The 24,672-nt window shown below is 35.9% G+C and overlaps 6 protein-coding genes and 1 long non-coding RNA gene across 9 annotated transcripts; 4 read left to right on the top strand and 3 right to left on the bottom strand.

Annotated features, from left to right (window-relative positions):
- Positions 1–238: 238 nt before the first annotated feature.
- On the bottom strand, positions 239–3,255 carry LOC104709952 (uncharacterized). 2 transcript variants are annotated; one of them, XM_087460828.1, is made up of 12 exons: positions 2,903–3,241; positions 2,684–2,748; positions 2,439–2,511; positions 2,304–2,322; positions 1,882–2,001; positions 1,453–1,522; positions 1,302–1,345; positions 1,164–1,205; positions 907–966; positions 750–817; positions 600–657; positions 239–506 (listed from the first exon to the last, which is right to left on the bottom strand). In XM_087460828.1, exons 1-12 carry the CDS (start codon positions 3,223–3,225, stop codon positions 417–419), a joined length of 1,032 nt encoding a protein of 343 aa, XP_087316954.1. In that variant the 5' UTR covers positions 3,226–3,241; the 3' UTR covers positions 239–416. The 2 variants fall into 2 exon arrangements, with proteins under 2 accessions (XP_087316954.1, XP_087316953.1); XM_087460827.1 differs by lacking the exon at positions 2,304–2,322 and having other exon boundaries at positions 1,882–2,010; positions 2,435–2,511; positions 2,903–3,255.
- A 295-nt stretch (positions 3,256–3,550) lies between these two features.
- LOC147940566 (uncharacterized) lies at positions 3,551–5,355 on the top strand. The gene is made up of 2 exons (XR_015563473.1): positions 3,551–3,712; positions 4,212–5,355. It is a non-coding gene; the product is annotated as an uncharacterized LOC147940566 (long non-coding RNA).
- A 2,730-nt stretch (positions 5,356–8,085) lies between these two features.
- On the top strand, positions 8,086–8,821 carry LOC104708734 (uncharacterized). The gene has a single exon (XM_010425351.2). The coding sequence runs from the start codon at positions 8,143–8,145 to the stop codon at positions 8,683–8,685; it is 543 nt and encodes a 180-aa protein (XP_010423653.2). The 5' UTR covers positions 8,086–8,142; the 3' UTR covers positions 8,686–8,821.
- A 1,575-nt stretch (positions 8,822–10,396) lies between these two features.
- Positions 10,397–14,548, top strand: LOC104708733 (uncharacterized protein At5g03900, chloroplastic). The gene is made up of 14 exons (XM_010425350.3): positions 10,397–11,020; positions 11,301–11,408; positions 11,510–11,610; positions 11,712–11,795; positions 11,907–11,982; positions 12,087–12,152; positions 12,305–12,394; positions 12,524–12,589; positions 12,697–12,833; positions 12,940–13,026; positions 13,120–13,183; positions 13,398–13,541; positions 13,879–14,036; positions 14,145–14,548. The coding sequence occupies exons 1-13, from the start codon at positions 10,628–10,630 to the stop codon at positions 14,020–14,022; spliced, it is 1,560 nt and encodes a 519-aa protein (XP_010423652.1). The 5' UTR covers positions 10,397–10,627; the 3' UTR covers positions 14,023–14,036; positions 14,145–14,548.
- Positions 14,549–14,670: 122 nt separating this feature from the next.
- LOC104708731 (iron-sulfur assembly protein IscA-like 2, mitochondrial) lies at positions 14,671–16,161 on the top strand. The gene is made up of 4 exons (XM_010425347.3): positions 14,671–15,095; positions 15,403–15,527; positions 15,661–15,769; positions 15,929–16,161. The coding sequence occupies exons 1-4, from the start codon at positions 14,916–14,918 to the stop codon at positions 15,992–15,994; spliced, it is 480 nt and encodes a 159-aa protein (XP_010423649.1). The 5' UTR covers positions 14,671–14,915; the 3' UTR covers positions 15,995–16,161.
- LOC104708732 (ABC transporter B family member 29, chloroplastic) lies at positions 15,981–19,235 on the bottom strand. Of its 2 annotated transcripts, none has more exons than XM_010425349.3 (10): positions 18,549–19,235; positions 18,367–18,453; positions 18,183–18,290; positions 17,811–18,077; positions 17,549–17,632; positions 17,212–17,428; positions 17,030–17,115; positions 16,743–16,930; positions 16,493–16,622; positions 15,981–16,382 (listed from the first exon to the last, which is right to left on the bottom strand). In XM_010425349.3, exons 1-10 carry the CDS (start codon positions 19,146–19,148, stop codon positions 16,236–16,238), a joined length of 1,914 nt encoding a protein of 637 aa, XP_010423651.2. In that variant the 5' UTR covers positions 19,149–19,235; the 3' UTR covers positions 15,981–16,235. The 2 variants fall into 2 exon arrangements, with proteins under 2 accessions (XP_010423651.2, XP_087316952.1); XM_087460826.1 differs by having other exon boundaries at positions 18,367–18,449.
- Positions 19,236–20,816: 1,581 nt separating this feature from the next.
- Positions 20,817–24,551, bottom strand: LOC104734417 (signal recognition particle subunit SRP54, chloroplastic). The gene is made up of 14 exons (XM_010425346.3): positions 24,060–24,551; positions 23,817–23,949; positions 23,558–23,625; positions 23,366–23,467; positions 23,012–23,164; positions 22,848–22,925; positions 22,619–22,744; positions 22,427–22,529; positions 22,209–22,309; positions 21,973–22,110; positions 21,658–21,877; positions 21,475–21,560; positions 21,245–21,373; positions 20,817–21,162 (listed from the first exon to the last, which is right to left on the bottom strand). The coding sequence occupies exons 1-14, from the start codon at positions 24,219–24,221 to the stop codon at positions 21,055–21,057; spliced, it is 1,707 nt and encodes a 568-aa protein (XP_010423648.1). The 5' UTR covers positions 24,222–24,551; the 3' UTR covers positions 20,817–21,054.
- Between the last annotated feature and the right edge of the window lie 121 nt (positions 24,552–24,672).

The raw sequence follows: 24,672 nt of genomic DNA, 5'->3' as shown, positions 1-24,672 counted from the left end.
CTCTTTTTTTTTTACCCCATGTCTTAAATTGTTTTTAACACTTTCTCGTTACCTATTGTAATTCAGTAGAGTATATACTTTTTTTCCTATTCCCAATTTAGTATAGGAAATTTTTATTTTTAAGTTTATATGAAAAACTATATATCATATACATTCATGCTACATTCAATATTTTGATTGATCACCCCTGCTTGTGTTTTTATAGCTTCGGATAACGGACAACAAGAACGAATCAGAGTTTAGACAATTAATGTCACTAAATCAGGTTTTTACACATTTAAGTACATTTTCTTCATATTTCAACCCTACACTTAACTGTGTTTAAGTTTTGTGTTGGAACAGTAAGTAGCTGAACATGCACAATTCACATATATGATATATCTATACGGTACAGAGTGAGTGAGGAAGAAGAAAACTTAAGCCGCATAAGTTTGCTTGAGATATTCAACGATTTCAGCACTTTCAAACATCGCAACTCCAGTGTTTGGATCTTCCAGGTAAGGCACCTGTTTTATATAATAACATAACACAACTCATCAGTGTCATTATACTTTAACCATTCTTTTATCTTTCACTATGTATGAATTTCTCTAACCCACCTGAAAGTGACCAGCTTTTTCGAGCAATTCCTGCCGTTTGGGGCTACCGCGAGCACAACTGAGGGAAAAGAACAAGCAAAGGAGGGTATATATTACAATAAAAGACTGATATTGTTCCTTCCATGGTGCTGGTCATAGAGTTTGTCATACCTGCGCTGAATGTGTGGTAACTCTAATTCTACAAGAACTTCTCGTACAAGTTTGCAGAATGGGGAACCCTACAGGGAAATTCAAACAGAGACTGTCTATAGAATATGCAGATAAAATGCCGTATTTGATAATCGAGAAAAGGTGGTGAGATTGAAACCTCATATGCCCAGAATTCGAGTGGCTTAGGTGGTAGTTTTGCTGGTGTGTACAAGTTACCCTGCATTTAAAAAAACTCAAGCATTTTGTGACAAAACCGCTGCTTATACCAATATTGTATAATACATAGTATCATGATATAGTTCAATTCAATTATTATATAGGGAATGTAATGCAACCTAACATCTTATAAGTTTTATTTTGGCATTTTTTTAGAGATATGCCAAGCCAAAGGAATGTAATATAATTTCTTCTCACCTTTCCCGCACGACCAAGCATTGCAAAGCCAGCTGTTATAGCCTACAAACATCAAATTAGCAATTTTAGTTTTATACTCTTGGGATCGGAAGCAAAGGAAAATAAAGAGTAATATCATATATGTGCAAAGAAACTAACCGTTAAAGCACCAAGTGACAGACTTAAAGGCACAGTTCCATCTCCTGAACAAGTTAATCCAAACAGATTAAAAAAAATTGAGCTATTGTCGAAAACAACAAAGGGAATAATAGGTAAACAGAAGTAGAATCAGGCACAAGGGGAAACCCACCATATTTCTCAGATAGATATTTGATGATTCCATCTGATTCATACATGGACACTCCTGTATTGGGATCAACCTATCATTAAAAGAAACATTACACAATTAAACACATAACATCAAATCTTATTTCTTACTAATGAAAGTGGTGGCACGGTAACAAAACCAGTTTCCATTGTGAATAATAAGCATAAAATTTTAAACAGTACTCTAAGGTTTCTGAAAGCTCATGAACAAAAAAGAACATTATATTGCAAAGGCTTTCATTCCAAGGATTTAGCATTTATTAAAGATGTCTTCTTAAACCACACTTCTGTGATTCATCATGAATTTGAACTCAAATCATGGAGATATCAGGTAAAGAAAATTACTTTCAAGAATGATTTTCGTGGGAAGAAAAAAAAAGAAATAGAAAACCAGTAGGATAAAATGCCAAACCATGTACGGAAACTGTTGCTTCCCGCCCATCTGTTTAACCTTGGGACGGAAATTTGGACTCCCTCTTGGACAAGGATAGTATAAAATATCAAGATCCAACACCGCAACCATTTCCCTGACCTGTAAAATCTCCATATTAGTAGAATCTCACATTAAGCTGGCGTGAAGGGAATAACTATGAAGAAGACAAATATATATTTTGTTTCAAGGGGAATCAGAAAAAGGTAAGATGCAAGAGCTAGATATAACAACTTGTTTTAATGGTATGAATATCAAATATTTTAAGTAAAACAAAATCTTCAGAATCATGGTTAACTGTGAAACATCGAAGACAATGACATTGATTAAGTAAAAGAGTAGAAAGAGAGAGAGAGAGAGAGAGAGAGAGAGAGAGAGAGAGAGAGAGAGAGAGAGAGAGATACCTTCCGGCAAAAGGGACAGCTTAAATCACAAACCGGAAATGGAGAAAAAAGGAAACATTCATTCAATATCAAGTAGTAGAAACCAAATGAGTCTAAATGAAGAATCAAAACACAGAATCAACAGAGCATACATACCCTTCAAACTCATATATCTCAATGGGTTTCTCAGGACGAGGCCCGATCTTTGAGGTTTCCTTTACCGTGATCCCTACACATATATCATCAACCATTATGGTTACCAAATATGCACAAAACTCCTCTGAAACATAAAACTAGCCCACAAATGTGAAGGAAACTAATTCCTAATCAAATCCACTCTAACATCTTAAACCACGAGAAACAGAAAGGTGAAAGATTAGAACTTTGTTGATAATGATTACCGCCTAAACGCAACGCATACTGGTCAGCTGGAATCTCTTCCTTGGACACGAACGATGCAGAGTACCTACTCAAATACAATAACAATTCGAAGAAAATCAAATCAAATTGCTGCATATACATCGATTTAAATCAAATCATACACACATAGAGACTCAATTCAAGCTCAAAACTCAAGAGTGACTCAGAAACTCAAATTTGGGGGAAACGAAACAAATTACCCAGAAACGAAAACACCAGTGCCGAATCGGAAAATCAAACCAATGGAAGCACCCAAGACATCGAAGAGTTTTCCCGATTTGATAGCGAACCGTTTCGGCTCCGGTGGCTTGAAACCAGGAGGAGCAGTGAATACAACAGCAGCTCCAGTGTCGCCACTGGTCTTCGTAGAAACTGAGACAGAATCGGAAGGTTCAGATGAAGCTTTCACCATAACTAGGGTTCGAACTGAACTTCTCCGCGGAGAAGAAGAAGAAGAAGAAATCGATCGGAGAATCGGAGGCTGACGGAGCTGGATACTGTTCACCACTATCATCCCCGCCATCCGATTTTCCTTTATTTTTTTCATTAATTTATTTTTAACGTTGTTATATCACAGATAATGGGCCTTAACTTTGGGCCTTACTTTGGGCTTTAACCTTTTTTTTTAGAGTTTTTGACTCGGTAAAGAAAAGAATTCCAACGTTCTTTTTGATTTGACTTGATGACTGACAGTAACAGTAGGGGAAAATATGAACGTTGTGATGAAGCGGTAACATTTTCTTACCGTTTGAAAATATAATATTTTTAATTTACTGGGAAATAAGAACGTTATGACTCTCTCTATAAGTACTCCTTACTTGGGTCTGAAATCTGAATCCGCTTTTACTCTTTACTTCTACTTACAAAATGTTGAATACACTCTGTTTTATTTTTTTTTAATTAGTCCTCTTTTAGTTCTTCTTCTGTTCTTCCCACTTAAGGAGTTCTCTCACTCAAACTTTTCTACACTTGTCATTACCCAAGACTAGAGAGAAACAAGCATAAGCAAGGTAAAACTAATTCCTCTAGTTTTGTTTACCATTAAATCGTTAATTCTTCTTGTGTTAGAAGATTACCTTTTCTTCATCTTTTATAGAGTTGAACATCAAATTGTTAATGATCTATTACGAATCCAATTTTTATATATTGTTGTCTTGCCTTCAACTATGCGTAATAAACTGTTTTTTTGGCTTCTTTTTAAATAAATTGATCAATTTATATGTTGAGTTACACACTATGATGAATTAAGTTATATGTTGAATTACATAATCATAGTAGGTATTTTATATGTTGCGTAATCATAGTAGGAAGTATTTTATATGTTGTGTCTGAGAAAACATATAATTAATGAAGTTTTTTTTTATATAATGAAAATACAAAGAAAGAAAGTGGGTATTGACTAGAAGAATGCTTTTTTGATTTTTATGTTAATATATATGCACGTGCAAAAACTGACAAACGGAGGAAACGATTGTAATGAAAACTGATTTTGATTAATTAATTTTGCAGATGTGTTGAAAGGGAAACAAAGCAAGCCATCGGATTTTGTCAGTGTTTTCCATCTTCTGCTTTGTGAAGTTGACCAGAGTGTTTAATTTGTAGAATGTTTGTATTGTTTTTTTCTTTTTATAAAGATGTATTATATAGATGTATGTATATGTATATAGGTTTGAATGTATAGATGTATGTATAGGGTTGTGAATGCATAGATAGATGTATATATGTAGGTGTGAATACAGATGTATGTATAGGGTTGTGAATATATAGTCTATAGATGTATGTAGGTGTGAATGTATAGATGTATGTATAGGGTTGTGAATGTATAGATGTATGTATAGGGTACATAGATGTATATAGGCTGCATACGTATGTGTGAGAGCGTATAGAAGCGCCGAATGGGTGACTATAGAGTGTACGTAGTAGACCGGCAGTGACAACGCGAGTAGACAAACGCGGAAAAACACTAACAAACACTGTGACCAAACATTAAAGATGAACAAATCCGTCACATTAAAGATGAACAAAACATGTTGCCTGTTTCACTGTATGAAAAGAGATTACAGTGATGGATTTGTCCATTTTTTTTTTCCCCTAAAGGATTCTTCTTCATTGATAAAACTGGAATTTTACACAGATGTTTAAGCTAAAGCCCAAAGGATAAGGGAAACTTACAAACAAACAACTTCTAATACATTACCAAACCCAACAATGCAAAGCTAATAAAGATTCAACTCTGAAAATCAATTCTCCGAAGCTTGGAATGGACTCCAAGAACAGGAAGACAACGACGCTTGGAAAGGATATAAAGATGCAGCCAAACAAATTAGCAAAGGACTTGTAGAACTGAGATGAAGAAGAGCACCAACCAAGGATTGAAATTACCACCCCTTCTAGACCGCTACATCTTCAATTGAAACTCAACCCAATACCTCTTGAAGTGCTTCAACCAAACCAGGCGAAGACACGAGACTACAGCTGTTGAAATGCTTCGGTTGTAAAATTTTATTTAATAAGCGGGGAGGAAAGAAACTTCATTTGTTAGTCGAAGTGAAAGGGCCTCGATAACATCTTCTTCAAAGAGGAATTTTAACTTTTTCTGTTTTCCAAAACGGGATGACTTCACACTGGAACTGAACCAACGAGAGCAAAATCAGAATCACCTAAACAGAGATAGCTGGAGATTGGACCAAACCTAATTCCGTTGCACCACCTCCAGAGAATTGATTCGATTGATAGATGAACCAACCAAATCAACTCCATCTGAAGCAAAGAAATGAAACTGAAAACCAGATTTATTTCTAGATCTGGATTCGAAATCAAAACTTTGTTGTAGACATAATCAAAGCAAAAGAAAACAAATAAGAAACTATTGAAATCTAAACAAACACGGGGCCACCATCCCTACGACGGTGGCCACTGTTAACGGGGCGATTAGATCTGAACTTTTGAGGCGGCTATTAGGTTTTGAGAGAGAAAAGGGTTTTTTTGTGACGATACTAAGATGACGAATTTGTCCATCCCACGTAAGTAAAAAATACTATTAGTTAAAAATTTAAAATGCGTGAAAAGAAAAATCAAAATGTTAATCACTAGTCGAAATATTCAAAATATCAGTAAAAAACAAAAAAAATAGAAGTCTGTTAAAGTTTTAAAACTAACTAGAAATTAAAACAAATTCAAACAAAGGAATTTAAAACCCAAAATAGCTGAAAATTGATCGGTAGTCAAAATACTGAAAGAAAAATGTGTTAAAACACTTGCTAGTGAAAAACTAACAATTATTTTTGTAACATAATTTTTTTTGTTTGGTTTCTAGTGATTTATTGTATCTCTGAACCCAGGGCTGAACACACGAAACAATACATATCAAAATATGGATACACTTTTTTTTTGGGGGCAAAATATTGGGATAAACTTTAAATCACATAACCGAGTCTTGAAGATACCGTTCAAAAACTTGGTTGAAGCAAAAGCATTAGTTTCAAAAAAGAGAGTCTTTGGACGGTGCCTACCAACAGAAGACCGCCACGTGTTGCAAGCAGGTTTGCTGGAACCTAGCACGTGAACCGACCAAAAGCATGGGAACTACGGCCGAGTAATCTAAATTCCTTTTGCCTTCGTCACATCGTGTTTTGTCCAAAAGACATCGCCACAAAAGGGCTCTCTGTACTTTTTCTTTTCTTTTTTTTTGTTTGTCAAAGGGCTCTGTACTTTCCAAAACAGAATGAGAATGGAATCTCAATCTTGACTCAAATTGTCATTTATAGTAATCTTATCTGGATTTATGTTGCTTCCTTTTCGATAAACTAATTTCGTCATAGACTACACAACTTACAACATACTCCAATTTACATTTTTTTTTTCAAGTTGAATTACGCAACGCGTATATAAGATGACGTTTAACGGTAAATCTGTCAAACTTAGTCTAGCTATATGTATTAATTTTGTAATACCAAACGACAGACTAATGACACAAATCTTGAAATATACTAGTAATATTTACTTTTGGAAAAATCATTATTTTTAAGTTCTTAATATTACAATACGATTGGCTGTTTGATAGCAATTCTGCACACAAGTTTAATGTAACGTTTGTACATGTCTATGTACTCCAATTAGTTTCTTATGCAATATTTCTTTTTGGTATATTTATGGTCGTGTTTATAGTTATTAGATTGTAATTACAAGAGTCCTCTTGATCTAGAGAATTAACACTTTCTATGAAAACCAAAAAAACATATTAAAATAATACAAGATTTTGAAAAAGGTGTTGAATATTCAAAAGTAGAACCAAAGCAAATCATTTGTTGATTTGGCCTTTGAATGTAGGCTGCCTGTGCTCTTTCAAAACAGTTTTCTCTTTTCCTAGGACATATATGTGGTGACAAATTATAGACAAAGACATCCATATAAAAACACTACTCCATGATCATTGCCTGTAAGACTAGTGCATTGCATTCACCAAATATGTGCACTCTTATTTTGTATTTATTTTGTTCTTTCTCTTGATTGCCACTAGTAAGTATTTTTTTTTATAATCTCAATGTAAAACATAAACATATATATCTAAAATGTGCAATAACCACATACAAATTGTATAAATATACTATTGTAAAACGACTTTATAAATTAAATTAAAACATGTGTGAATAAACTATTTTAAAACCAAATTATATTTCTGAATAATAGGAGAACAAGTACTGATCAGGACTTGGTAAAAGTTTACCAAAACCAATTCCATTCCACCGTTTGAGATATGTAGACATTGTTTCTGCCACCACCACTATAAGAGAGTTAACGCACTCGCGAATGGCATGCTTTTTTTTTTTCTAGCTAAAAAGATGAAACCACTGTATCAGAAGAAAGTCACAAACATTTAATTGAAACCATAGATAGTTCTTATATACCCACCCATTACCTGGTTTTATTTATCAAGTTATTATTATTTTTATTTTTTTATCAATTGTTATTTAATAGCTTGTGATGATCAAAACCTTTACCCCTCATCTTCGTTTTATATATAATGATCCCATGCAAGATATTTATAATTCTTAGATATAAACATATATACATATTTGGAGAAGTTAGCTAAGTATTATAAATATCTTGCATTGCATGTGATAACATTAAAACGATCATCATGAATACTTGCACCGCCAACTCAATTCCACAAGTAAAAACATATATATTCATAATGAAAAAGGATAATCATACTTATAAAAAGATACATAGATGAGTAATGAACAATATGCACCACCCGACCATACCACCCCACCCACTATAAAATATTTAGGGAAAAGAGAGAAAAATCAAATCAGGTCCCACCCGCACTAGCTACGAAACGAAATCCCAAAACTCCTATAAATATACAAACACAAAAATCTCCAAGCAAAACAATAGAAAAAAAAAAACAAAGAAGTAAGAAAAGAAGAAGAAGAAGATGGGGAACTGTATAGTAATGGAGAAGAAAGTGATAAAGATAGTGAGAAATGATAGGAAGGTACTTGAATATAGAGAACCCGTTAGTGTTGGTCACATCCTTACTCAATTCTCTGGTCACACTCTTTCTCACAACAACACTTATCTTCTGCCTGATGCTAAGCTTCTCTCTGGCCGTCTCTATTACCTCCTACCTACAATGATCAAGAAGAAGGTCAACAAGAAAGTGACGTTTGCCAATCCGGAAGTGGAAGAGGAGGACGACGAAAGAAGATCACTAAGAGATGACGACGATGATACTAGTGAAAGCAACAACAACATCGATGGTGATGAGAATAAGAGTGTCGTGAGGATGAAGATCATTGTGCATAAGCAAGAGTTGGAGAAGCTACTTCAAGGAGGGTCAGTCCATGAGATGATGTACCAGACTCTTGAGAAACAACTTTTGCTTACTTCTTCTGATGATGATGATCTTGAATGTAATAGCAGCTGGAAGCCTGTGTTAGATAGCATACCCGAATCTGAAAGTCTCAGAAGAACATAAACACATAGATCTTATATATATACATTAAAAATAGTCTAGAGCTTGTTCAAGGTCGACAAAATTGTTTTCGGGTTTTGTTGTATATATAAGCTTTGAAGCTATGTTATAGAAAAAGACTGTGATATTGTCATCTTAAGTCGAGCTTATTTTTTTTTTTTCTTCTCTGTTTCCAAGTAAATTTAAGTGAAAATTCCATCCATGTTTTGCCATGGAATGAGAAGAACTCAAAAGAAAAAGTAACAACCATATATAATTAAGACAATACAAAATGATAGAAAAATTCATATGCACTTGATTATTTTTACTATTTAGCATATGTTTCAGAGCCAGTCCACTATGGTTCAAAATGTTCTGTTCACATCTCTTCATCATTATAAGTTTAAGTTGATTTTGTTCATAGTTAAGAAAGAAAGTAATGTATTTTGGTAGAGACATCCACTAAATCGAAACCGAAGAAAGTTATGTCGGACCGTTTCCGGTTTAGGATATTATAACCGGGAAGATTTGGAGAGCCGTACCGATTGGTTTGGTTTGGTTTGGTTTTGGATTTAATGCTTTGCGACTGCGTCATGGGTAGGCCTGGACATAAAAACCGTATCCGAATACCCAACCCGGAACCCGACCCGAAAAACGGGGTTCAGGTTGGGTATGGGTATGCCTATAAAACTCTATTGGGTTCTATTTTCTAATACCCGTGGGTTCGGGTTAGGGTCGGATAATATCCAGTACCCGTTTGGGTACCCATTAAACCGAACATATAAAGATATTTATTAGGCTTGGGCAAAAAAATCGGAACCGAAAATCGGAACCGGTAAAATACCCTATTGGGTCCTAATCTCCAAAACCCGAAAACCCGGAACCGAATCCGGGACCGAACCAAGAACCGAATGGGTACCCGACATACCCGAAAAAAATAATATACATAATATATTAGTTATAATTTGTTCCTTTATAGCATAGTTATTCAAAACTATAGATTAAAATTTAAAAAATATTTTTTTTCTAGATTAAAATACTCAAAATAACCAAAATTATACTGACATGTTTAGCTATATATTCAAAAATTTAACCAAAACTTTTTAAAACTTAATTTTTTAAAGTTTTTTTTTCTTAATATTAAGTTTTAAAATTTTCGGATAATCGGGTAAAAAACCGGGTATTTCGGGTAATCGGGTAAAATTTTGAGTAATCGGGTACAAAATACCTGAACTCGATTGATATCCGATTTTTCGGGTATTTATAGATTCTGAAATTTTAGACCCGAACCGACCTAAACCCGGTAAGACCCGAACCGAACCGGAACCGATATTTTCTATTTACTCTATTGGGTCCTAAACTCCTCTACCCGAAAAACTCGAACCCGATCAGTTCCTATCCGAACCCGACCCGAGTACCCGAATGCCCAGGGCTAATATTTATAATATTTATCATTAATATAATGCAATTACCCCAAAATTATGATTATAATTTTGAATATTTCACTTAGTTTTATACCTAAATATCAAAAATAATCAAAATATCTAAAATATTTTGTCACATAAGTCAAAAATTAACTAAATCTAATTAATTTTAATTATATTTTTTTGAGTACTCGGTAATTTGGATACTAATCGGGTTCTAAAAGTTGTAACCCAAACTGACCCGAACCCGATAGTACTCAAACTGAACCGAACCCATATATCTAAAAATTTTTAATAGATTCTATTTTTCTAAACCTGTTTATCCGAATCAGAATGGGTAATACCCGAACTCGAATGGGTTACCCGAATGGCCAGCCCTAGTCGTGGGAGAGAAGATAATCGCTTTTTCCAGGCACAGGGGAAAAAAAATCTGAAAGCTTCGATTTTGAATCATATAAATCATCTCCCGTGGCGGAAATTAAACGTCTTTACTAGAGAAAACGAAGAAGAAGAAGAAGAAGAGAAAGCTTTGTGATTAGAGAATGGCGTGTGTATCGACATGCTTAATCCTCTCCCCTAGGTTAACTCAAAAGGGTTTATCTTCAAAGATTCACCTCAGATCTCCCGTTGATCGTTGCTCTTTCCCCGGAATCTCGACTGAGTGGTGTCTGAGCACTCGTCGGAAATTCACTCGCCATGGAATCGCTGTGGTGAAGGCGGCGAGTTTAGATAAGGTTAGCGGCGCAATCAAACCGGGAGGATTGGTGGAGAGTGATAAGTTACCGACTGATGTACGGAAACGAGCGATGGATGCTGTGGACGAGTGTGGCCGGAGAGTCACTGTTGGTGATGTCTCTAGTAGAGCTGGCTTGAAGGTTACTGAAGCTCAGACAGCTCTTCAAGCTATTGCGGCTGATACTGATGGGTTTCTTGAGGTACTACCTAGTTCAGTTTCATGCCCATTAACTCAAAATTCATACGTAAATTGAGGAGATTCTGATATAAAGTATTGATCTTTGTTAAGAACGAAAGCAACAATACATTAGAAATTTGAATAGCTGTAATGATATTAGTGTAGAATGAACTTGAGCAAAACTCAATTGCGAAGATTTGAGGAGATTCTGATAAAAAAAAAGTATTGATCTTTATGCGTTACATGTTTCGTTTTAGTCTGTGTGAATGTGCTAAATTTCAATGAAATGTTATTTCATTCAGGTGTCGGATGAAGGTGATGTGCTTTATGTTTTCCCAAAGGGTTATCGAACTAAGTTGGCTGGCAAGTCGTTAAGGATACAAATTGAACCATTTCTTGATAAGGCAAAGGTAGTGTCTTTTTTTTTTTGTTATCATTTATCCATTACCTTTTAACGGTGCACTTGATATGAACTTGAATGTTCTGAGATCTATTATTATGTGCCTGGCAGGGTGCTATAGACTATTTGGCTCGTGTTTCCTTTGGCACGGCGCTTATAGCGTCTATTGTTATTGTCTACACGTCGATTATAGCCCTGCTTTCAAGCAGAAGGTATGTGTTTTACTTGACTTGCAATTAAGTTATCTTGTTATCATTCTGGACTGTGGTCTCAGTTTGAATTTTGCACTAACCTTTTTGGATTCTGTTAAAAGCGAGGATGATAATCGTCAAAGAAGACGCGGGCGCGGGTATGATTCTGGAGTCAACTTCTATATCAACCCTGCCGATCTGCTTTGGTAATTTTACTTTCAATGGATTTTAAAGGGCTTCTTCTACTCTTAACAAATAGAGATCAGTAATTGATTTAACGGAACCTCCTAGTCATATTTCTAGTGATTTTATGTAAGGTACTGGGATCCCAATTATTACAACAGGCGACGAGCTCGTGAAGATGAAGAAAAGGGAATGAATTTCATTGAATCTGTAAGTGGAAATTGAATTTGAGAGCTTTCATGCTTTGTTATATGTTTCCCCCCTCATTGATTTTGAGTGGTAATGGCTTAATTTAAGTATGGGTTTATCTCTAGGTTTTCTCCTTTGTGTTTGGAGATGGAGATCCAAATCAAGGAATTGAAGAAGAGAGATGGCAGATGGTAATGTACAGGACTTGAATTTACTCACTTTTTTCTTCACATCAGATCTCTAGGTTTTCTCCTTTGTTAAATGTTATGAATTTGAAATGATACATCACCGCTCATATAAGAAAAGTTTTAGTCATTTACTCGTTTTTGATAAATATTCTCAGATTGGTCAGTATATAACTTCCAGAGGAGGTGTTGTTGCAGCTGATGAACTTGCTCCATACCTTGATGTGCCATCTTCAAAGAGTGCTATGGTTTGTTTTGCCTATTGTCTCTTCCAAAGGGAGCTAATGCAACTAATTTTGTTATGCTGAAAGCTGTCTTTGTACTCCTTTACCTCTTGCGCTGTTCATCTTCTCAAGTTTTCTTTCTAATGTTTACAGAACGATGAATCCTACATTCTACCTGTTCTTCTTCGGTTTGATGGTCAACCTGAATTGGATGAAGAGGTTTGCAAATCCCTTTTTTTGGTTGCTTGAAATGTGATGCCCAAAGGTGCATGATCTGCTGCTTTTTCTTTGGTCATTTTTATTAACAATTCTATCATGTTGCCTAGGGAAATATTTTGTATCGGTTTCCGTCCCTGCAACGTACAGCTTCTGGATCTAGTAGACGAAAAGAATATGTGGGGAAATGGTTTGACTGGGTTGCTGATATGGAGAAATTCTTCAAGGAGAAAAAATGGCAATTTAGGTTCCTATCATTGTTTAAACCTGGATTTTAATGTCTTACACTTAACGAGAAGTTTTTATTGCATTCGTGGTTCAGTTTCTGATAATGGAATAATTTTTCTTCACAGTAAAACAACTACATCCGAGAGAGCATTGGTCATTGGCCTAGGTGCAGTAAATCTTTTTGGTGTGATTGTTCTAAAATCATTGCTAAAGTAAGGCCCTTCTAGATTATACTCTGCTTAATATTCCCTTGTGTGCGTATATATAAATGTCTAACGCAACTTTGTTTTTGTGTTCGTTTCCAGCGAGATGACTGTCATGCCTGGTGGATTTCTTACATTTGTTAAGAACATATATCCACTACTTCAGGTATGATTTAGTTTCTGTTGATATGCCAAACTACTTTTATTAAATTGTTTCCTGATTCTGGTTTTCCCTATTTGCTTTAAACATGATTAAGGTTCTTTCTAAGCTTAATTACGGACACAAACAATTCTTAGTGGATTTTGTTTTTTTACTTCCAGTTATCCAGTTCGTTAGAAACCTTGTGAACTAGTAATTATCTTGTCGAACAACTATGCAGGTATATGCAGGTTCATTCTTTGCCATCCCTTTGATTCGGTGGTTTTCAATCAAGAGAAAGAATAACCAAATAGAGAACAGAAACAAAGCTCGGCTACAATTTGCGCGAGCACTTGAATCTCCAGATATCGCACTACAGCGTAAGGTAGGCAAATCAGTAGTAACATAAATCTAGTGAGATGTTTTATTTTTGGTTTCTGTCGATTGCATATTATAGAATCATTAATGTGACGCCCAAACATCCAAGGGTTAGGTTCTGAATCTTCTATGACGCTTGCATATCTATGGGATCTCTTTATGTGATTACCCACTTGTGATTGCTTTATGTGACAGTTGACGTAGTGGCTCTTATATTGCTCTATATAGCACCAGCCAGATTAAAGCACATTTCTTGGATTCTTCACCCGGAAACTTCATATATATGTTTTTTCTTATTATATGGGAGTTGTGAACTAACGCCTTTGAATGATGATGCAATACAGCTACTAAGCGCAAGGGATATGGCGCAAAAGACAGTCATCGGGAAGGAGCGGATCGTGTATAGTACAGATAGAGATATGATGGAACAAAACTATGAGACAGACGAGTGGGAAAGAAGATTCAAAGAGTTGGAAAAATCGGATTGAAATGTGAAATTCTGGTAAGTGAATGAAGCCAGTTTCACAATTTTCTTGCTGCAATTTACTAATACTGGTTTCTATATGAATCACACACAGCTCTCATAATCTCACCTCATCTGATTTTTTAGGGGACTTGTTGTGACGTAGTAGCTCGCACATCATCCACAACACAGAACAACTATCTCAACAACTTAAAAATACATTAATGGACGCTCGGAGTTTCAAGAGGATGACACAAGTCATGGTACATACTATTTAGACATTCTTCCTCTCTCTCTGAGACAGAGATAATTATTGGTTTATAGGGTCTCTTTAAGCTCCAGAAGTAATAGACCATTATTTTGTGCTGCTTCTTAACACAAGCTGTAGTCTTGTTTTTATATCAGCCAGGACATCTCTAAGTATTGCTGCTGCTTGTCCCTGAGAGTTACTAGATGCAACAATAGATTATGTACAGGAAATTGTGTATATACGAAATTCCAAATTCTTGCTTATGAGAATATTCAATATATTATTATCTTTCTTTTTTAAAGAGATCTCATCATTAATTTGCAACTGAAGGACGAAATTGAACTGAAACGGAGTAATGTGGCAAAATTGGTAAATATATAAAACTTGTGGGAGCAATATACAGAAATAGATGACGTGGAGGCTAAAATAAGCGTGGTGTTCACAAGACCAGTAGTCTTTTCTTTCGCCTCCCTTCTTCTTCTTCTTCTTCTTCATCGTCGTCGTCACCAAAGTCTTATTGAAAACTTCTCAGAAACGAAAAAAAAAAAAAAAGGAATAAATTTTCCAAAAAGCTTGAAACTTTCGTCCTCTGATGGCGAAAAACTTATAAAATTGGATTAAAATTGTAGAGAGATTGTAAAGAGAAAGGGATTCTGAAGGATAAAATCATGTCGAGATCTCTGGTGAAACGCTTCGCTCCTTATTTGGCTGGTCGTATTAGAGAAAACCATCGGTTGCTTAATTTTTCTTCCGTTTCTGCTCTTAACGAAGCTTCTTCTTCTTCCTCTTCTCAATCTGATACGTCTTCTTCTCTCGAGGTTGTCCATCTCAGCGACAATTGTATCCGGGTATGATTGATATCTATCTGCTGTTTTGAATTGATCTCTTTGTTAATCCGGTTCAAAATTGGTTCTTACGTAATTTGGTTTCTATTGGACTTTTGCTCTAATCAGATTGAAAGATTCTGTTTGTTTCGAACAACATCCATAGTTCACGAATCTGCAGAAATGGAATAAAACATGAGAACCTCTTCTTACTTGTATATTGTTTGAGTTGAACTTACCTGTTTTAGATTGTTGGAACTTGGAAGCAGACATTGTTTGTTGTTGTTTTGCTCCTTCTCTTGACTTCTTGTGAGTGTTGTCATTTTGTTAGAGGATGAAAGAGTTGCAATCCAGTGAGCCGGAGAAGAAGCTGCTTCGCTTGGGTGTAGAGACGGGAGGCTGTTCTGGTTTCCAGTATGTGTTTGAGCTTGATAGTAAAACCAATCATGATGACAGGTACTTTGATTTGATCACCTCAAGTCTTACTACTATTACCATTTTACTATTCTCTCCGTCTGGCTAGAAGAATCATCTGTTGCAAAACTGCGTCTTTTTTTGTCTCAGTTTTAGTTGCTCTTGAACATTGCAGGGTTTTTGAGAAGAATGGTGTCAAATTGGCTGTAGATAATGTTTCATACGACTTCGTGAAAGGTGCTACGGTTGATTATGTTGAGGAACTGATCCGTGCTGCCTTTGTGGTAAAACTAAACCCCTCTTTTTGTCATCTTTCTTTTTTCTTCATTGCATATATAGTCATTTGAAAGCATTCTTGCATGTACCTGATGAGAGTTGATAGGGGACAAGATATAATTATGTAAGATTTTCATTTGATTTCTGTTTAATGCTTTGGTGCTTAGGTAGCTGAAAACCCAGCCGCAGTAGGTGGATGCAGTTGTAAAAGCTCCTTCATGGTGAAACAGTGAATCACTGAATATGTCTTCTTTACATGGAGTTGAAACCACGTTTGATCTTTTGTTTATTACATGTATAATGTCATAACTAGGGAAAGATACAAAACTCTGTAGGCTTCTAGCTCAACAAATGATTTGTTCATCCTATTTTTAAAGAATAATGGAAAGATTTATACAAAGAGGAATCTTGTATCTTCTCTTCATTTACAAAACAATTTGGTCTCTACCTGCTCTTGATCATACTTCATAGATCTCAAATCACTAGTCCAGCTGACGATAGTGAGTCCTTGTGACTACTTAACAGAGAAGAGCGATTTAACTCCTTTAGCTTTCCCTTCTCCACCAAGAACACTCTCTGCGCCATCATCACTGTCTCCAGTCTATGTGCAATCACAATTACCTGTAAATGCAAACATAGGAGCCATGGAACCAGGAAGTTTTTTTGTATAATCTAGTGATGATTCACTTAAAAGGTGTTTTAGAATAGACGAATCAGATGTGTGCTTTTACCGTATGGTCTTGCATTACACGTTCAAGAGCTTCTCTGACTAGCAATTCAGACAAACTATCCAATGCTGATGTTGCTTCATCCAAAATCAGTACAGATGAGTTCTGATAGAGCGCCCTAGCGATAGCTAGTCTGCAAATTTGCCAATATTAACAAGACGTAAGCATCCTGAAAAAAATATATCAACTGGTTTGGAACTTCAATGGAAGAAAGAAACAATCACTGAGTTTTAATCACTCTTGCAGACCCCACCTTTGCCTCTGGCCTCCGCTTAAGCTTGAACCCCTGGGACCAATTCCTGTGTTGTATCCCTCTGGTAGGTTTCTGATAAATTCATCAGCATTTGCAGTTTTTGCAGCAATCTCAACTCTCTTCATATCAATTCCCGTCGTGATATCTCTGTACCCAATGTTGTCAGCAATTGTCCCTGAGAAAAGAGTCTTATATGTGTAGAAATAGTTAAGTAACTTCGATGAACCATTATAAAAGTCTTGGGATGAATCATGAAAGGAGTAAAATTTGAGGTCTCTGGAACTTACTGTGTCCTGTGAAACCAGACCAACATGCTTCCTCAAACTTTCCAATTTGATATCCTTAATGTCATTTTTGTCAATGAAGATAGAACCTATTCATCAAGGAAAGATTGCAATTAGATGACAAATCTATGGTTCTAAACATTGTGATTAGATGGATACAAGTAAAGAACTAAGATTTTTCTAACCAGATGAAGGTTCGTAAAGGCGGAGAAGCAATTTGATCAGTGTAGTCTTTCCTCCTCCAGATGGCCCAACAAGAGCTACAGTTTCTCCTGCTCTAATATGAAGATTTAACCCATCCAAAACAGGAAGCATATTTTCGTCATACTTGAATGATATATCGCATAACTCAACTTCGCCAGCAACTTTTTCCAATTGAATGGCTTCAGGTCTCTCGATCACCTAAATTTCAAGACAGGGCCAAAAAGCACTTTGCATCAGATTCTGAGATGGACAAAACCAAATCATTAGGATTATATAAGTTGAAGAGAAAATCAGAAGAAAGATAGGGTGTAGTAGTACCTTAGATTCCAAAGAGGTTAAATCAAACAAACGTTCTATCGCTGGCTCTCCTTGTTTCAATTCATTATAAGCTTTTCCAAGATCCTGCATAATTCTTTAAATTCAAAACCCCAATATGACAGCTCCTCAAGGTAAAGTGGCTTAAACGTATGTCTAATGAACTAGGCAAAATCAGATTTGATCATCCAAAATAATAAAGCAGAAGTAACAGTTTGCGTCTAGGAGCAACAGATTCAATGCCACACTAACAAATGTATTTTACCTGGACAGGATCGATCAAGAAAGCTAATGATGCCACGAAGGACACAATTGCACTAGAGCTTAAAGAAGAGCCTGAAAGTATCACTGCTCCAACACAAAATATCGACAGTGATCCTAGATACATAACTTGAACAATCTGAGGGATCAGTGACTTCATTTTCTTCTTCTTCAAACGTTCATCTAGGTCAGCACGAGCATACCTCTGAAACCTCACACTCTCAGAAATCTCTGCGTTATTAGCCTTCACAAACAGAATCGCAGGAAGAACCTAAATGATAAAAAAAAGCTCTCCCTTTAGTAACTTCTCCCTATATGAAATTATGAACATACGGAATGTAAGGAGAGGCAATCTCAAAGAAGAACATAAGAGTACCTCATTCAAGTAGGTAGAGAGTTGAGCAGAGGCAATTTGTGCCTTTCTTGATATCTTACGAAGCCGGTCACCTAGATATGCTATGAGAAGTGCAACAGATGGGATCACCTAGAACAAAACCAAACCAATAAGAAAAGTGTAGAGCAAAAGACACATACAAAACAAAGACAATCATTTCACTCACCATTGCAGAGACTAGTGTCAAGGCAGGACTTGCAACAATCATATGTGCCGTCATTACAGATATCTGGATAGCACTGGGCACAACTGTCTGCCATACAAGTGTAGCATAGAGAGTTTGTAATTAGCCAAAATCAACACAATCTATCCAAAAAGTTTTGAAAAAGAAGGAAACTTTATACTCACGTTGAGAAGAGCATAGATAGTGTCAGCAACTTCAGAAGCTTCAGCAGTGATCCTGTAAGCAATATCTCCAGATGAAATCCCATTCCCACCTTCAAAGAAGTCTAACTCTCTCTCTAAAACCCTCCGATACGCGAAAACACGAATCTTGTAAACAGTGTTCAAAGCAGCTTCCCAGAGAAACGCTTGCTGGAGATAATAAGCAACAACCTTAGCCAAAACCAAACCGGCCAAGACGAGACACTCGCCTTTGAGCTTCATCAAGCTGGCAGAGTTAGCGTTAAGGTTAGAAGTGAAGGAGCCGAGCCTAGGAACAATCTGAGAAAGAGATACAACAGAGACACAGCTGCAGAGCCAGCCAAGGAGGACGGTTCTGGATTCCGATTGTAGATATGGTTTAACATTTTCAAGGGGTTTTAGTGAATTGACTGTTGGGTTATTGGCACGGAGACGGAGAGTGGTGGTTTTACGGGAGCTCAGAGGTTTCGTGGATGGTTGAAATGTGGGTTTGAGAAAGAGGAGAGATGAGCTCCGGCGATGAGATAGCGGCGGTGGAGGAATGAGGAGACACTGCGGCGTCGTGATGCGGAGGAGAATTGCCATTTGCTCTCTCTCCAAAAAAAATCGAATCAAACAAATTAAACGAATTCTCCTTAACCGAACCTAAACCGACTACATCAGCGTTTTTATGAATTTACAAAGACAGGCCCTTTAATATACATTTTGTGGAAAAGTGTCAAATGCTTAAAGGTTAAATGATTTATTGATTTTATAAATAAAAAATGTCAAAAAAACATCATTTTATTTTAAATGATGAACAAAACATGAATTTTACATGTGGTAGATTAAATATCTAATTTTTATTGAGTTTCTAAATAATTCATAAAATTTTGTTGACTTTCTTAAAAAATCATAAACTTTTGTTGATTTTGTTATATAAACATGAATTTGAATTACTATAAAGAAAAATTTAACGGTTTCATTATCCATTAAAAGATTTGTCTGAATAATAAAACAAAACCTTGTGATTTATTTAAAAGTCAATTTAACGTTTAATCTCTGTTAACAAACTTTGATAACGTCATGCCTTGATAAAGTCAAGGAAAAGTTGTGGTTTTTTTCGAAAGTCAATTAAAGTTAGAGGTTTAATTTACCACAAGCAAAATTTATGATTATTTTCATTATAATTGTAGATTTTAAAAACAAAAAAAAACTAAACAAATATTTCTCAAATTATATGCGGAGGAGAATTGTCATTTGCTCTCTCTCAGTCTCTCTCCTAAACAAATCGAATCATACAAATTGCCATTTGCTAATTCTTCTTACCTGAATCTAAACCAACTATTGAAACTATAAGCCTTTTATGAATTTACAACCCCAGACCCTTTAATGATCCATATGTGTCTATACATTTTGAGGAGAAGTGTCAAATGCTCAAAGGTTAAATGATTAATTGATTTTATAAATGTCGAAAAATGTAAAAAAAAACATCATTTTATTTCAAGTGATGAACAAAACATGAATTTTACATGGTGGATTATATATCTAATTTTATTGACTTTCTAAATAATTCAGAAATTTTCGTTAATTTTCTTTAAAAATCACAAATTTTCATTGATTTTTTCATATAAAACATGAATTTGAATTACTATAGGTAGCAATTTAACAGTTTGATTATCCATTAAAAGATTCTTTTAAATAGTAAAAATGATTTATTTAGAATGTTAACGAAAATTCCTGATAAATTCCCAAAAATATCCGATAAAGTTTATAAACTTCGTTAACATCATGATAAAGTCGAGAAAAGTTTGTGATTTTGTTCCAAAAGTCAATAAAAGTTAGAGGTTAATTTACCACAAGCAAAATTCATGATTCTCATAATAATTGTAGATTTTGAAAATAAAAAACTAAGCAAAATATTTGCACAAAAAAAAACTAAGCAAATAAGGAGTTAAATAAAAGAAAAAGATAAGCATACCATGAGCAACAAATTGGAAGCTAATAATATTTACATGAATTAGTAGTATGTGAATTACCAATTAATGACCATACATGAGAACTGTGAATTAAATGTACAATAATTGAGAGTTATCATGGTTATGATCATGATGAATATGCAGGGTGAATAACATAAAACTCATTCCAAAACAAAGAGAGAGATTAAAGTAGATTTGAGAAATCCCCGTGATCATGGCGGATGAGTCTAAAATCTAACTATATACATATTAGTTATGCAAAGTCTATGAAATTTTTAATTAAGTACAATTTGTATGCATCCCCATAATATATTTTTATCTAATTAATCATGAGTTTTTATCACCAAGCTCATAATTATTACAGAAGGCAGTTCCGAACTAATTAAGGGGAAATAAGAGCGTTTGCTTGACGAACAAGAAACCAATACAGTATTTAAGTTTTTTCCCCAAATTTTACAATTTTTAACTAGTTCATACTTAATAGAAAAATTATCCGTTTTGAGATTAACCAAGTTGGATTGAAATAGTTCCTTTTAGTTACCAGAGCCGAAGCCACGAGGACCTGGCTTGCTTGATGCTGACTCTACAAATTTTTTCCTTGAGTCCGCCTTTCTCTTCCTCCTCGCAGTTCCAGGTGGAGCCTGAAGATACAATTACAAGAATCCATTAAAACTCTTTCAGATGTTAAACGGTGAAGAAGACGAAGAAGAAGGAAGAAGAAACCTTTTGTTGTTCTGCTTTCAATGCGTCCTCGAGACCGCTTAATGCAGGAATTGATCCTCCTTCCATTACTCCCATCAAGTTCTTCATTTTCACTCTCATTTGGAAGATTTGTGCTACGAGTGCGCTCACCTTAACAACAACAACAGCAACAAAAAAACGGTATTGAGAATCTTCTTTCTCTGAGATCTGCTGCAGAAACTAAGATTTGAAATCTGAGTGAGAGAGAGTACCTGCTGTTCTGTCTTTCCTGAATCTTTAGCAATTCTTTTTCTTCTCTCTGGTGATTCTGCTAGTAACTCTGGTCTCTCTCTTTCCTCTGTCCAACATATTAAACACCAAGAATAAGACAACCAAAATCGAAATGCATTTTGTTTGTTTGATGGAATGGAAGAAAGGAACAGAGAAAAAAATACCGGGTGTCATCACTTCAATCATTGCTTCCATGACTAAAAGATTTTTTTCCGCTTCTCGGATTTGTGCTGGACTCACTTTCCCCATTCCAGGTATCATTCCAAGAACTCGTGTCATCGAACCCATTTTCGCAACAGCACGAGTCTGCTTTAGGAAATCGTTGAAGTCGAACTTTGCACTCATTATCTTCTTCTGTAGATCTTCAGCATCTTCTTGACGCATCTATAAAGACAAATGAAGAAGACTTTTCAACGTAGAGAGGGAGAGGGAGAGAAAACTAAAGTTTTGATTGTAATTTTAACTGAGAAAGAACTTACAACTTCTGTTGCCTTCTCTACAAATGAAAGCACGTCTCCCATTCCTAGAATTCTTCCGGCCATCCGATCTGGATAAAAGGGTTCAAGATCCTCCATTCGCTCTCCACGTCCTACCAGTTTGATTGGTTTTCCAGATACCTAGTGACACCCATTTACGAGTAAACTATCAATGTTAATTAAGCATACATTAAGTAACTTTTCTATGACATAACTGATCAAAGAAGAAGAACACTAACCTCCTTGACACTCAAAGCAGCACCACCTCTTGAATCACCATCTAGCTTCGTCAAAATGGCTCCTGTGATTCCTATCTCTACATTGAATGTTGTCACCAGAGCTGTAGGGAATACAGAAGCTCATTTTAGTATATGACTGATACAGGTCCGGTTCTGAATCTAATCCATTTTCAGATGTTTCGAAGTTTCTTGACAAATGTAGAATACAAACAGCGTACCTGCAGCTTCTTGTCCAGTCATGGCATCAACAACTAGTAACACTTCTGTGGGATTCAGAAATTTCTTCACGTCTTTTAATTCGTCCATCATGCCTTTATCTATCTGTCACAAAGATTCAATTTCATGACTACAGCTACAACTACAACTACAATAGATTTACAGTACAATGACTCTCAAAGACGAAAGATTACCTGAAGCCTCCCGGCAGTATCCATGATGACTACATCGACATTATTCTTTTTAGCTTCTTTTAGACCTTGCTTTGCTATATCTGCAGGTTTTACATCAGTCCCTGCTGTATAAACCGGCACGCCAACCTGAAACAAAGAGGGCATCAGGAATGCACACAGGTTCACACACAGGTTCTCTTAAGCCATTTCTACGATGCACACGATGCTTCAAAAGTAAAAATTTCAATACCTGTTCACCTAAAATGACAAGTTGATCGATGGCGGCAGGTCGGTATACATCTCCAGCAATTAGCATGCAAGACTTTCCCTGTAATATCATAAAAGTCAGTGTAATTTGACAGAGAGTATCAAACAATCCCATCAAAAGTCTCCACTGTATTTTGAAAAGCATACCTGCTTCTTTAGGTAACAAGCTAGTTTAGCGCAAACCGTTGTCTTTCCAACTCCTTGGAGCCCAGCCAATAATATTACAGTAGGACCTGTTTTAGCAAACTGTAGCTCAGATACTTCTCCACCCATCAATTTCACTAGCTCATCATGTACAATCTGCACCATAGCCATGATAAGCCACACATCAGTACTATTGAAACCAAAATGATCACCATAGCCATGATAAGCCACACATCAGTACTATTGAAACCAAAATGATCTAGTGAGTCAACTATAAAAACCATTATGCTAATGAAAAAAATATGGGGAAGAGATGAAACAGAAACAAAAATAAGAACCTCTTTCATTGCGGATTACCTTGACCAATTGCTGATCTGGTTTGACACCACGAATGACACCCATTCCAACGGCTTGGTCACTAACAGACTGAACGAACCTTCTAACAACTGGGAGACTCACCTGTTAACAAAACCGCAAAGCGACTAAATCAGTTTAAGACCACATTCTTCAAAAGAACTCAAAATGAAACAGAACAAAACCGCCACTCACATCTGCTTCCAGGAGAGCTCTTCTAATATCTCGCATTGGTTCAGTAATATTATCTTTTGTCAAGACCTCTGCAAGTGCAAATAACGTAAACTAGCTTTTAAAACCGTGCTACTCCTTTCTGTATCCACCAGTAACAAAGCCCTTATAATTCAACAATCAATAAAACAATGTTTCTCTAATCCATTCCTCCTTCTCGGCTTGTGTTTGAGTTTAGCTAACAACCGAAGCTAGTAGCTCAAGGGAAAAAAAGAAATCGAACCTTCGCCTTTGAGTTTGCTCCAAGCAGCTTCGAGTCCACCAGTCAACTGACCAAACATCTCAGCTCTCACTTGGCTCCTTCTGTATCTTCCATAGCCAACAGTCTTCGAATTCACCCAACTCCATATCTCTCGCTACTCTCAACACAGAAGAACATCACAAAATAAACCAAAAGATCCTTACAAAACAACCCAAACAGAGATGAAAACGAAAACGAAACGGAGCAAATAATTTGAAGACAAACCGTGGAGGAGAGATTCCTAGAGGATAGAGAAGCTGAATTGCTGCTGGTACCGGTGAACGCAGAGCTAAACGTAGCCCTACTGCTTCTCCTGTTTCCGGTACAGCTCTGAGTACAAGGAGTTCTATTCACGGTGAAATGGCTGGAACATTGCAGAGCCTCCATTAGTAGTCAGTCAGTGATCAAAAGCTCAAAACTTTTCCGCAAAAATGTCTTCTTATCTTTCTTCTTCTTCTTCCAAAGATACAACCTTTTTTAGTTGGATGGTTCCATTTTATCTCTTTCGATGACGTGGCCGAGTAAGATGTGAGCTTTCCACAAAACGCAGCGTATGTAATCCCCCGGCCAGGCGAAGAAGAGGCGCGTCTGTTGAAACACGCGCAGCCGACTGCAGAGAGCCTCAGATCGTGACAAATGTACGGCTCAGATCTTACTCAACATCTCTTCTTGAACCAAGCTCAACGGTTTCCCTTACTTTATTGCAACATCAAAGACAGAAAAATATAAAGTGTTATTTTAACTTTAAGGGAAAGCCAAAGTAAAAATTAATTTTGACACAAAAACTTAAAATAAATTTATTTTTAAAAAAGTATTAACCATGAGAACCTAAAAAATA

Source organism: Camelina sativa, chromosome 8, assembly GCF_030686135.1.
Source record: "Camelina sativa cultivar CO46 ecotype springtype chromosome 8, ASM3068613v1".
NCBI classification, from domain to species: Eukaryota; Viridiplantae; Streptophyta; class Magnoliopsida; order Brassicales; family Brassicaceae; genus Camelina; species Camelina sativa.
Note: the sequence above shows the minus strand (reverse complement) of the source record. Positions and strands in the feature narration are given on the sequence as shown.

Bases quoted from the DNA above. Each gene is read 5' to 3' on its own strand.
- LOC104709952 (XM_087460827.1), bottom strand. From the start codon at position 3,249: ATGAAAAAAATAAAGGAAAATCGGATGGCGGGGATGATAGTGGTGAAC. The intron at 2,011-2,434 runs GTATGCTCTGTT...ACTAATATGGAG, and splicing joins TATATGAGTTTGAAGGGTAT to ATTTTACAGGTCAGGGAAAT. The intron at 1,346-1,452 runs GTGGGTTTCCCC...TAACTTGTTCAG, and splicing joins ATATCTATCTGAGAAATATG to GAGATGGAACTGTGCCTTTA.
- LOC104708734 (XM_010425351.2), top strand. From the start codon at position 8,143: ATGGGGAACTGTATAGTAATGGAGAAGAAAGTGATAAAGATAGTGAGA.
- LOC104708733 (XM_010425350.3), top strand. From the start codon at position 10,628: ATGGCGTGTGTATCGACATGCTTAATCCTCTCCCCTAGGTTAACTCAA. The intron at 11,796-11,906 runs GTAATTTTACTT...ATTTTATGTAAG, and splicing joins AACCCTGCCGATCTGCTTTG to GTACTGGGATCCCAATTATT. The intron at 13,184-13,397 runs GTATGATTTAGT...ACAACTATGCAG, and splicing joins ACATATATCCACTACTTCAG to GTATATGCAGGTTCATTCTT.
- LOC104708731 (XM_010425347.3), top strand. From the start codon at position 14,916: ATGTCGAGATCTCTGGTGAAACGCTTCGCTCCTTATTTGGCTGGTCGT. The intron at 15,096-15,402 runs GTATGATTGATA...TCATTTTGTTAG, and splicing joins TCAGCGACAATTGTATCCGG to AGGATGAAAGAGTTGCAATC. The intron at 15,528-15,660 runs GTACTTTGATTT...TGAACATTGCAG, and splicing joins AAAACCAATCATGATGACAG to GGTTTTTGAGAAGAATGGTG.
- LOC104708732 (XM_010425349.3), bottom strand. From the start codon at position 19,148: ATGGCAATTCTCCTCCGCATCACGACGCCGCAGTGTCTCCTCATTCCT. The intron at 16,931-17,029 runs GTAAGTTCCAGA...TACACATATAAG, and splicing joins GTCTGGTTTCACAGGACACA to ACTCTTTTCTCAGGGACAAT. The intron at 16,623-16,742 runs GTGGGGTCTGCA...GCAAATTTGCAG, and splicing joins AGCGGAGGCCAGAGGCAAAG to ACTAGCTATCGCTAGGGCGC.
- LOC104734417 (XM_010425346.3), bottom strand. From the start codon at position 24,221: ATGGAGGCTCTGCAATGTTCCAGCCATTTCACCGTGAATAGAACTCCT. The intron at 23,468-23,557 runs GTGAGTGGCGGT...TTTTGTTAACAG, and splicing joins GAGCTCTCCTGGAAGCAGAT to GTGAGTCTCCCAGTTGTTAG. The intron at 22,926-23,011 runs GTATGCTTTTCA...ATGATATTACAG, and splicing joins CTTGTTACCTAAAGAAGCAG to GGAAAGTCTTGCATGCTAAT.